The sequence below is a fragment of the Papaver somniferum genome, chromosome 4, assembly GCF_003573695.1.
Source record: "Papaver somniferum cultivar HN1 chromosome 4, ASM357369v1, whole genome shotgun sequence".
Lineage (NCBI taxonomy): Eukaryota > Viridiplantae > Streptophyta > Magnoliopsida > Ranunculales > Papaveraceae > Papaver > Papaver somniferum.
Window position 1 is genome coordinate 91,991,809 of NC_039361.1, and position 10,798 is coordinate 92,002,606.

Consider the following 10,798-nt stretch of genomic DNA (forward strand, 5'->3'; position numbering starts at 1 on the left):
TGTTGTGGTTGCCCGCATCTCCGTAGTGTATGTCTTTCAACATCCGATGTCCTTCTTCTTTTGACAGGCAGCGTAACAATGGTTCAAGGAAAGACTTTTTATATAAGATTACATCTCGCAGTCATACCTTCCTGCTTTCGATTGCACCTTCCTAGCTTGTTTGAAGTCCGCAGGCAGCGTCCCTTCTTTGAGGAAAAGGTGAACTTCGGTTCTCAAATCCTTTTTCGTTCTTGAAATCTTCGTATTCGTTGGCTCTTGTCATGATATCATCTTCGTGAAAGTCGTCATTTATGTTTTCTTCTACGTCATCGTCAGCGATATCCCCCCCTACGTCGTCTTTACGATTTGCAGCGAAGGCTTCCTGAGGGATGACTGAGGGTTCGTATACTCTCGTTATCTTGATTGCCTTGATGCCTTCGTCTCTTCGATGTATAATCTAAGGCGTCAGCGTGCCTGAGTTCCTTTCTGCCTAAGTGCCGGAATTTGATAGTTGGTATTTGGGATGCCAGAGTCTGACCAGAGCCATGTATGCTGAAAGGGTCTCATCATAGACATTATATTCTAACCATATTTTTCGTATGACCAGTTGCGAATCGCTTGTCAGTTGCACATCGTTATTCTCATTTCTATTATCAAACGAAGAGCGTGTACCGCAGCTTCGTATTCGACGATATTATTGGTATGCCCTTTGAATTCCAACCTCAATTCATGCACGATCCTTTCTCCAGTTTGAGTGGTGATTACGATAACTATGCCCGCACCTTCCCTATTCTTCGATCCGTCAACGAAAACCTCCAACGTCTTTGATTTGAGAGCTCGAGAATATCGACTGGGTCTTTGGCTTCATCTACTTCTGGTATGACCCTCACTTCTCCGTCGTTGTCCAGGGATAGATCTGCTAGGAAGTCCTCCAAGACTTGCGATTTTTGGGAGTGTTGGATTTCATGGATAATGTTGAACTGATCAAGGTGGGTGTTCCACTTTGTTATCCTTCCTACTTTTCCAGCGTTTTTGAGAACTTTCTCCAATGGTGCTTTGCATGGAACACGGATATAGTGAGTCAAAAAGTAAGTCCTTAGCTTTTGGGTAGCCCATACTAGCGCCAAGATGAGTTGCTCGATCTTCGTATAGTTTCTTTCAGCCACGTTGAAGGTTTTACTGATGTAGTAAATAGGTTGCTCTATCTTTGTATTTTTTTTAACCAATACTGTGCTGACTGCATCTTCTTTTGTTGCTATGTATAGGGCCAATACCTTGTGGGGATCAGGCTTTTGTAGGATCGGGATCGTGGCCAGGTATTCCTTATTCTTTTGAAAAGCTTCTTCGCACTCAGTGGTCCATTCAAACTTGCTTCCTTTTTTGAGGATGTTGAAAAAATGTTCGCATTTATCCGATGACCTGGCGATAAATCTACCCAGAGCTGCTAAGGATCCGTTTATCTTTTGGACTTCTTTAAGGTTCTTCGGGGACAACATTTCTACGATAAACCATATCTTCGCCGGATCTACTTCGATGCCCCTCTTCGTTACTAGATACCCAAGAAACTTCCCTGAGGTGACACCGAATGTGTGTTTTTCTGGGTTTACTTTCATATGGTGTTTCCTCATTGCTTCAAAGATATCCCTCAGATTTTGATGGTGATCCTTGCGCAGCTTGCTTTTGACGAGCATATCATCGACATAGACTCTAAGGTATTACCGATCCATGGCTTGAAGATAGCATCAACCATCCTCTGGTATGTTGCCCCTTCGTTTCGAAGTCCGAAGGGCATCCTCGTGTAGCAATATAAGCCGTGCGGGATGTAGAATTTTGTGTGTTGTTGATCTTCTTCTACCAGCGCCACTTGGTTGTAACCAGAATATCTATCCATGAATGATAATTCTTCGTATCTTTCAACATCTTCAACCAGTTGATCGATGCTTAAGAGTGGATAACTATCCTTCAGACATGCTTTATTGAGGTTGGTGAAATCGATGCATATCCTTACCCATCCATTATTTTTTGGCATGATGACCATGTTCGATATCCATGTCGGATATTTGACTTCCTTGATGAACCATGCTTCTAACAGCTTGCGGAGTTCCTTCTCTATTGCTTCATGATACTATGGTGCTACTTTACGTACTTTCTGCCTGAAAGGTGGTGTGCTTGGCTTTATACGGAGTTCGTGTTGGATTATCTTTGGATCAATCCCCGGCATGTCCCCCAGTTTCTATGCAAAGATATCTTCGTACTCCACGAGTAGCGTGATTAGGGACATCTCTATTTCCTTGTCCATTACGGTCCCTATCTTGATCATCTTCGGATTCTCTTTGGTCCCTATGTGGATCTCCTTCACAGGTTCTACAGGTGTGAACGTGGGTTTTGGTTCCCCTAGGAGAGGAACATTCTTTAATTGCTATTTGTTTGGTTCTTCAATTTCTTTAGCTGTTGAAGTACTTGCTTCCGTGTTTAGAACGACGCTACCCTTCATCAGACTTTTTCCGGAAATCTCTTCGAGATAAAGGTCAATTGCTTTTTCTTTCGCAGCTTCTTTGTTTCTGGCCCTTCGGGATTTCCACTGCTCATCTTGTTCGTTGTTGAGCTGATTTTGTAGAGCCTGGCATTCCCGAGCGGTGACTTGATCTCCTTTTATTTCCATTACCCCTTCGGGTGTTGGGAATCTGAGGTATTGGTGATAAGTCTCCGCCACTCCTTTGAGCTTGTGCACCCATCTTCGGCCAATAATGGCATTATAAGGGGAAGGAGTATCTACCACGCTGATTCATGTGTCTACTTTCATGGGGCCTGCGTTTACTTGCAAGACGATGTCTCCTAATGGCTTCGTAGGTGCTCCGTTAAACCCATAAATGGTGTAGTACGAAGACATTAATTGTTCGTTGTTAAGCTCCATTCGTTTGAATGTTTCATTAAACATAACATTAACTGAGCTCCCTCCGTCGATGAGGATCTTCTTGATAATGCATCCTACTACTGGTAACGTGAGGACCAAAGGATCATTGTGATCTTTCATATCCTCTTCGATGTCTTCAGCGTCGAAAGTCATGGGTGCGTCCATCGAATATTCGTGTTCGTCTACCTCCACTCCATCGATTTTGTACAATTCACAGTGGTCTTCAAATTGCTTCCTTAACCTTCTACCTATTTGCGTTGTTAGCGAAGGCCCTGCGGCTTCGGAGCATGAGATGGTGTTAAGGCAATTGCACCTGCTTGCTTCGTTTGGTCCTATCTTCGGTATCCACTTTATGTATGTACTGCTTGAGATCTCCTACGTCGATCAGCTTTTGGATCATTATCTTGAGGTTTTTGCATTTCTCGGTCTGGTGTCCATTGAAGCAATGGTATTCGCAGTATTCCTTAGATTTCTCGGACCTTGGGGGCTGTTTCCATTTGGACCATGGCCACTCAAGATTTTCCCGTCCTTTGATCTCCCTTATGATGCGAGAGTAGCTTGCGTTTAGCCTCGTGTAGACCTGGTCTTCGAATTTTCAATCCTCACGTCGACGATCATCTCTTCGTTCTTTCCTATCCTTGCTAGGTCGTTCGCCAGAACCACCCCTTTTGGATCCGCTGACTTGCTCCACCGAGTTGGTTTGATGAGGTTTTTGAGTCTGGGCTCTGGGTTTTTTACGCTGAATCTCCTCCAGACTGGCATGTTTTTCTATGATGACTCGAAGATATCCTTCGATAGTGGGGATGGTACCATGAATCTCGACGAATAGCGGGCTCATCTTGTTTAGCCCCCATTTGTAGCAATTGATACTGACCACTGGATCGACGTTCCCTATGGCCTGACAGATCTTGTACCATCTGTCAGTATATTCCTTGATCGTCTCCTTATATCGGATTGCCAGCGGTAAGAGCTTGTTCATTCCGGTGTTGACGATCTTGTTGTACATGTAGGTTGCCAAGAACTTCTCATTGATTTGGTCATAGGAATCAATGGAGTCCGGTGGCAGGTTATCGAACCAAGACAGCGCGGATCCTTTAAGACTTGAAGGAAAATATATGCAAAGTATTGCATCGTCATAATCCCACAGGGACAGGATTTGATTGTAATAACGAAGATGGGCAGCGGGATCACAGGATCCGTCGTAACACTCGAAGGATGGGAAAGAGCATTTCTGGGAGATGAGAGATTTGGTTAAACGCTGGGTTAGCGGGTTAGTGTTGGCTTCCTTCATCACTTGTCCAGTCTTCCGCCCCGCTGCTTGGCTTTCAACTGCTTGATTTCCGCCATAATTTCCGCACGAAGATTCTCCATTGCCTGCTGGTGCTCCTGGTGAATGGTGGATCATCCTGGTCTCGGGATCTCGCTATCGAAGTAGTCTGAGTCCTCTGGATTGTAATCTGGGTCGGATCTTCGATTTCCTCTGGCATCTATTTGGTTAAGCGGCTGCGAGTTGTTCATAGTGGCCACTACCATCCTTCGTTCCTGATTTAGTAGTGGTGCCATGGAGTTAGCCTCGTCGTGTGAATTTTCCACCTCTGCGCTTTGGGCGATCCTATCCTTGAGTTGTTGGTTCTCCTGCGCCAGTAGAGCTACCGCGTCCGCGTATACCCTCTGGTTCTTCCTTAATTCTTCCAACTCTGCCATCATCCGGACAGAGTGATTTGATCCTTGGTTCGGCGTCCTCCCCTGCATCTGTCCACCGGCCACTACGGTGTTATCTTCGCCAATAATTTGTATCAACGGGACCGGAGGGTCAATCTGCGGGGCTTCCTGTGCGGGTTGATTTGTTATCAGAAGATGTTGATTAACTTGAAGTGGCAGATTCTGTTCGTTAGTGAGCGGCGTCCCATAGAGTGGTTTCTGTATCACTGACTCTGCCATCCCTTCACGCTGTTCATTTGGCCGGGTGGCTGCTGTCACTTTGGAGGCTCATGCTCTGGATGTTCCTGCTTTAGAGGCTCCCCCTTTGGCAGCAGCGGCCTTCAATGCTTCCGCTGCTATTGCGCTGGCATCCAAAGGCATCGTGCTCTCAGCTCCATCTTGTCTCTTGTATGCTTCCTTTAGCTTTTCGCCTTTTTGTTTGCTGCGAGTCATTACCGGGGTTGTCCTTGGAGCGTCTTTTGATGATGCTTTGGATTTTCCTACATCCTTCGTTTTTTCCATCATCGATCCTCTCTCTTTTTCTGCACAAGAAAATTATTATCGAAGAAATGATATCCGCGCGTGTTGGGTCAGATACGTTAGTCTAAACTGAGCTCCCTTGGGAATCCTGTAAAGAAGATCTAGAGATCTTAAATTTAATGACATGTAATCCGCTGTCTTAAAACATATAGGTCTATTGATCGATCTGAAAATATAGTTTTAAAGGGTCTTATCTTAAACATAGATTTTGGCGAAGTTAGCATTATAATAATAGCATAAGCCTGCTAACGGGTTCTCGTGTTTTAAATATGATGGTTGGAAAACGTAGAGCTCGCTACCATAAGTTTGATTTTTAAAGATAAAAACTTGGGGTTATCCTAAAAATGCAGATCCTTTAAAAAGGAAAGTGGATCTGCCCATAAATCTGATTTTCAAAGACAACTTGAAGTTATCTTAAAAAACGTGGATCTTGTAAAAATGAAAGTAGATCCACTATAGATTTGCTTTTTAAAGTCAAAAATTTAAAATCGTCTTAAAAAAAACGTAGAGCTTGTAAAGATGAAAGTAGATCTACCCATAGATTTGTTTGTTGGAAAAATAATGCTTGCTAAGGCAGCTTCAAGCGCTGTTATTTTCAGAGAACAATGCTTGGAACAAAAAGAATGCGGAAAATCACAGGATAAGATAAATCTTTTACCGGGACAAAGTACCTGTTTCTGGCGCCAGATTGTGAACACGTAAATCACGATGGCATCCACGTGTTCACAAACAATGTTCGCATACAATCATTCATTCTAGAACTGAAACTATTATGCGTAAAGTTACAAAGGGACGATGACTCATCGACTCAGAGCCGTCGGGCTCGTCCTTGTCTAGTCATACGGTGATGAGATAGATAATCGCATGGTAGAATGAATAATAAGTCGAAGCATAAACACAAATACATAATATAAAGTGTTGAATGTAAATGAGACGGTGATTTACGTGGTTCAGCACTAAGGCCTACATCCATGGGGGTTGTTGTTTCACTATGTAGTTGGGAGTTACAAAAATAGTCGAATGACTTTATCTAAAAGACGAAGTTAGAAGGGGAAAGGGAATTCATACCTACTCTTCCTATTTCCCTCTCTCCTATCTTTACTAAGAATTGGTCCCCCTATCCTTTCTCTCTTGGTGGATAAGGGTATTTATAGAGTTGATACATGAGGTCCACTGTCAGGGACAGTTACAACCTTATCTTCTCGTTCTTTGTTTCGATGCCGCTTGTGTCTTCGTTCCTAACCGATGCCCCCAGCGGTTATGCTTGATGACGATGAACCACCTCGTTCTCTTCCATAGATCGAGTGACACGTACCCTATGCCTAAGATATTTAATGCGGGTGGTTGGGGTGATCTGCACGCGTCAGATATCCGTATGATGCCCCTGTCATGTCTTCGTCAGTGGGCTAATCTTAGCCATTGGTCCTGGGTCTGCCTTGAGATGAGATAAAGCATATCTTCGGGTGCTCTTCAGTACTTCGCGGTGGCTCGTTCCTTCAGTGCTCCCTGGTTCTCAACCATTAGATCAGTTCAACGATGACCACATACAATTGTTAGACGTTCCTTGGATGTTGGTATGTGGCATCGTATCTTGATGCCTGATAGACGCATTTATGTGTCTATTTTAATCTCAATTGTATATATAGTTAGTGCTCGATTTTGTATTTATTTTGGCATTTTATGTCTTTGTAGGTGTTTTTGGAAAAATAAGAATTTGTCTCGAAAAGTGGTATTTGCGCTCGTGGGAAAAAACTACTAAAGGCATCCCTCATTTGGATAAGGGGCACCTCAGTTACTAAGGGGCATCCACTTGCTATTTACACCCCAGGGCATCCAGTGGATAAAGGCTCCTAAACTTTGGATTCAGGGCAGTCCTTCAATCATTCAAACGAGTTTTGGCGGGAAATTGTTTTCTTCTCCTGCGTGTTTTACTGGCAGAGTTGGGCGTTTCTGGCAGATATTCAATCACGAAGCATGTTTGGGTTGGACTATACTTGACTAAACAGGGCTATTATAAGAGATTTAACGGATCAAACTGGGCGGGATAATCGGTTCTCGGCTAAACAGGGAAGAAACTTATTCACCTGCGTAAAGTTTGGATTGATTCCGGAAGATATTTTCGCGAGCTTTCTTTTTGGATATGGATCATTATGGGATTGATACGAGTATAAAGGAGCGGTGACGTATTTTGTGAAGTTAAAAAGGAATCAAATCCTTGTATTCTCGGGAATTATCTAAAACAGGGGAGGAGTAATACTCGGGGGTTGTTTTTAGTTATTACGTGAACTGAAGAAAGAAAATATCTTCTGTTCGATTTGTTTCTATCCTAAGAAAAGTGTTGAACAGCTATGATTTAATGAAAGCCGCGTATGGAAGATAAATGTGGAAGAAAAGTCTGAGACTTTCGTATGAACAAAATAGAGAATCTAATCGGGTTTGCACGGTGTTGTGGTATATAAAAAACTACTGGGAGTTCCAGAGGGAGTAGTCTAGACTTTGGGGACCGAGCAGAGGTGTTAGGGTAGCTGCAAGTGGAGTTGCAGGAAAAATACCTTATTCTGCTGCTGCTGCTGAAGAAGGAGAAAACGAAAAACATTGGACCTACAGAGACGGTCGCAGTTGTACTACACTAGAAAACTATCGTTCTTCTACAATTTTAGAAGCTTGTAACAGTAACGTCTGTAACACCCTTACAGCGTTGCAAATCCCCTTGTTACACAATTTCTTCAATAAAACACCTTTTTGAGCTATGGATTATTATTTTGTGCGTGTTTTTGATATGAGGAGCTAAACCCCGTCACTAGGACAATGGAGGAAGCCATGTTTCACAATTGAGTGGTAACTATATTTGATTCTTTTGACTTTCTGCATTATGTTTAATCGATTTATGATTTTCATTAATTAGATGTGATTTCGTTTGATGGTATATGCTTATACGTAAGATCTTTTGATATACCATGCTTGTGATTTACATCTACCATTTTAGAAATCAACCTTTGGCAAAGAATAAGAGTCTACAAAAGAGCTATAATTGTTAAGAATCATTGTATGAACCAATTGAATGTGATTAATGGTGGAATCTTGAGTCCTAGTCTCTCTCGATATTTGTGACAACCTTTTGTATATATTATCTTTATTTTTAGTGTTTTTCTATTTTTAAATCTGAAATCAGTCTCAACAAGTTCGAGAAACGAACACTTTACTTACCACTATAAAATCACAACAATTTTTGGCGCCGCCGACGCGGACTTGTGTTTAGATTTGTTTTAGGTTTCTTTTTCTTTTTATTAATTTTTTTCTTTTTTACGCGTTTTAGTATTTTTCGATTCTTTTCAGATTTGGAGCGAAGCTACAAGGAAAGAAAAAGCGCTATAACAGGAAAGCATCGCCAGAGAAGGAAACGAAAGAGGAATCTGAAAGGAGTGAAGAAGAAGATTTTGTATATAGTTATTTTGTTTATGTTTAGAAACTGTAAATAGGATTTTATTTTTGTAATTTTTCTTTTCCTTTGTGGACATTTTTATTTTTGGACTGGACATTATTATTATTTTGAAACCCTAAGGAAGGGTTAAAAATTAAATATAAACTGTTTGCAGGGAAGGACGACAGTTACGATACTATCTCAGCCCCTCGGGTTCGTACACTGACATTGGAGTCGGCGGCCTGAGTCGACTTCAACGGTTCATCGCCAGTCTGGTACGGGAGGTAAGACTCTATCCACCCACGAATCCCCTGTCAGTGGGTTTTATTTTGTGTGACAACTCACACCACTGCAATAGAATGCCGAACTGGTATTACAATAACCAATACAACGAATATCCGACTGAGTTTCAAAATGGATGTTACTACTTTGACCATAGTGTGAATAGTGTTTGGGAACATCAGCCTTTTGAAGGTTATGGTCCATACCATGGTGAGCCCAATTACTATCCATACGCCCACCGGTCGTACGATTCTTCTCTACTAGAGTCCGAATGTAAGTTAGCTGAGTCGACACAAAAGTTACTTGAGTCGACACATAGTTCAGCTGAGATGAATAACTTAGTTATGACTAAAAGCAATGCAACGTGTGAACCTTCTTTCCTAGATAAAATCAGGAAGTCATGTGAGTCGACTCAGAAAATGTTGTTAGAGGCCCAGGAAAGAACTGCTCAAGATAGTCTTAATTTCCAATATAGTGTTTCCAATAGTACCCTTGAAAATGAGGATAGTTATTTGCATAATCAGGATGACGAGGATAAAATTGGTTACACTACTTGTTTGGATGAGGTTCAACCATTTTCATGTTCTTATAATGATGATTATGATGAGGATAATATTGATGAAGAATTTGAAATATGTAGGCATAGTGATCAGGAATTTTGTTACTCCAATTAAGCTTTACGATGATAATATTATTTCTAGTTCAAATCCAAATAATTTTAATAATTATTCACCTATTCAAAAGGACGAGGACTTGACTAGAGATACCCCCGTTTTAGACGATGTAGTATTTCCTGTTTACGAAGTCGATAATGGTTTAGAGGAACGAGTTTATTCTGAAAATACTGTTTTAGAGTCTAGCGATTTAGAAACAATAGACTTAGAAAAAGAAAATGAACTCGTCGAGATGAGTGAGGATGTACCTGACTTATAAGAATCAATTGACCATTTTCATGAATTAGCCTTGAAATTAGGGAAGTTGTGACTAGTCTTTCTAAAGACAATGAAAACTCTAAGTTTGGGGGTGATTATCATTCTCCATGTGATTTAACTCTTAGAAAGGTCCCTCACTTGGGACTTGACAAATGTGCCTCAACCATTTTACAAGATTATCTTCATACACGTTTTCCTGAACCTAGTGATGTCCACAAGAAATTTCAGTTATTAGAAACCCATCCTCTAGTTGATGTGGTTTACCTAGGCTATGATACCCAGATTGACTTTGTTTTCCCACCAAATATTTTTCTTCCAAATGTGGGAATGTTTGATTTTCAAATATGTCGAATATTAAGTTTTGAGACTAAACCTAATTATTTTAGGAGATTAGGGTCGACATACTTGTTTAAGGAAGATCACCACTCTCATTGTGGTCAGCTGTGTAAGTCAAATCTGATTGACTTAGATGATCCTCAATTATTCAGGTTATTATTATGTGCTTTTAAGTTTTTATTTGAGTTTTTCCAGACTCTAGAACCTGAACATTTGGATCTAACCTATGAGGAAACGCAACCCATGAAAATATTTTATTTGGACCCAGTTATAGATCCTGAACCTGAACCACAACTAGATGTAGTTATCTTAAACAGGAAACTAGACAAGGGTGTGCTTTAGTTGTTCATTTTCTTGGCATGTTGCAGATTCCTTGTATTTGTGATAACTCTATTTGGTTTTGATGACCCACACATATTTCGGCTATTACTTTATGATTTTATAAGGTGACTAATCCTTTCTTAGTCTGGCTGAAGACATTAAACTTAGCACTTCTTGGGAGGTAACCCATTCTCATGCAACACGGTAATAGCTTTCCTTATCTCTTTTGCTTCAAATGGTAACAGTTTCTCCTTGTTCATGCTTTTAATTTGATCTTTAGAACATTGAGGACAATGTTAGATTTAAGTTTGGGGGTATAGGAGAAACTTTTTAGTTGCATAATTAAACTCCAGAGCCTACAAATTTATGCCT

General features: G+C 41.2%; 1 protein-coding gene across 1 annotated transcript; it reads right to left on the minus strand.

Annotated features, from left to right (window-relative positions):
* Positions 1 to 3,488: 3,488 nt before the first annotated feature.
* On the minus strand, positions 3,489 to 4,298 carry LOC113272803. The gene has a single exon (XM_026522601.1). It carries the CDS (start codon positions 4,296 to 4,298, stop codon positions 3,489 to 3,491), a length of 810 nt encoding a protein of 269 aa, XP_026378386.1.
* Positions 4,299 to 10,798: the final 6,500 nt, after the last annotated feature.

Coding starts and splice junctions, on each gene's coding strand:
- LOC113272803 (XM_026522601.1), bottom strand. CDS start 4,298: ATGATCCACCATTCACCAGGAGCACCAGCAGGCAATGGAGAATCTTCG.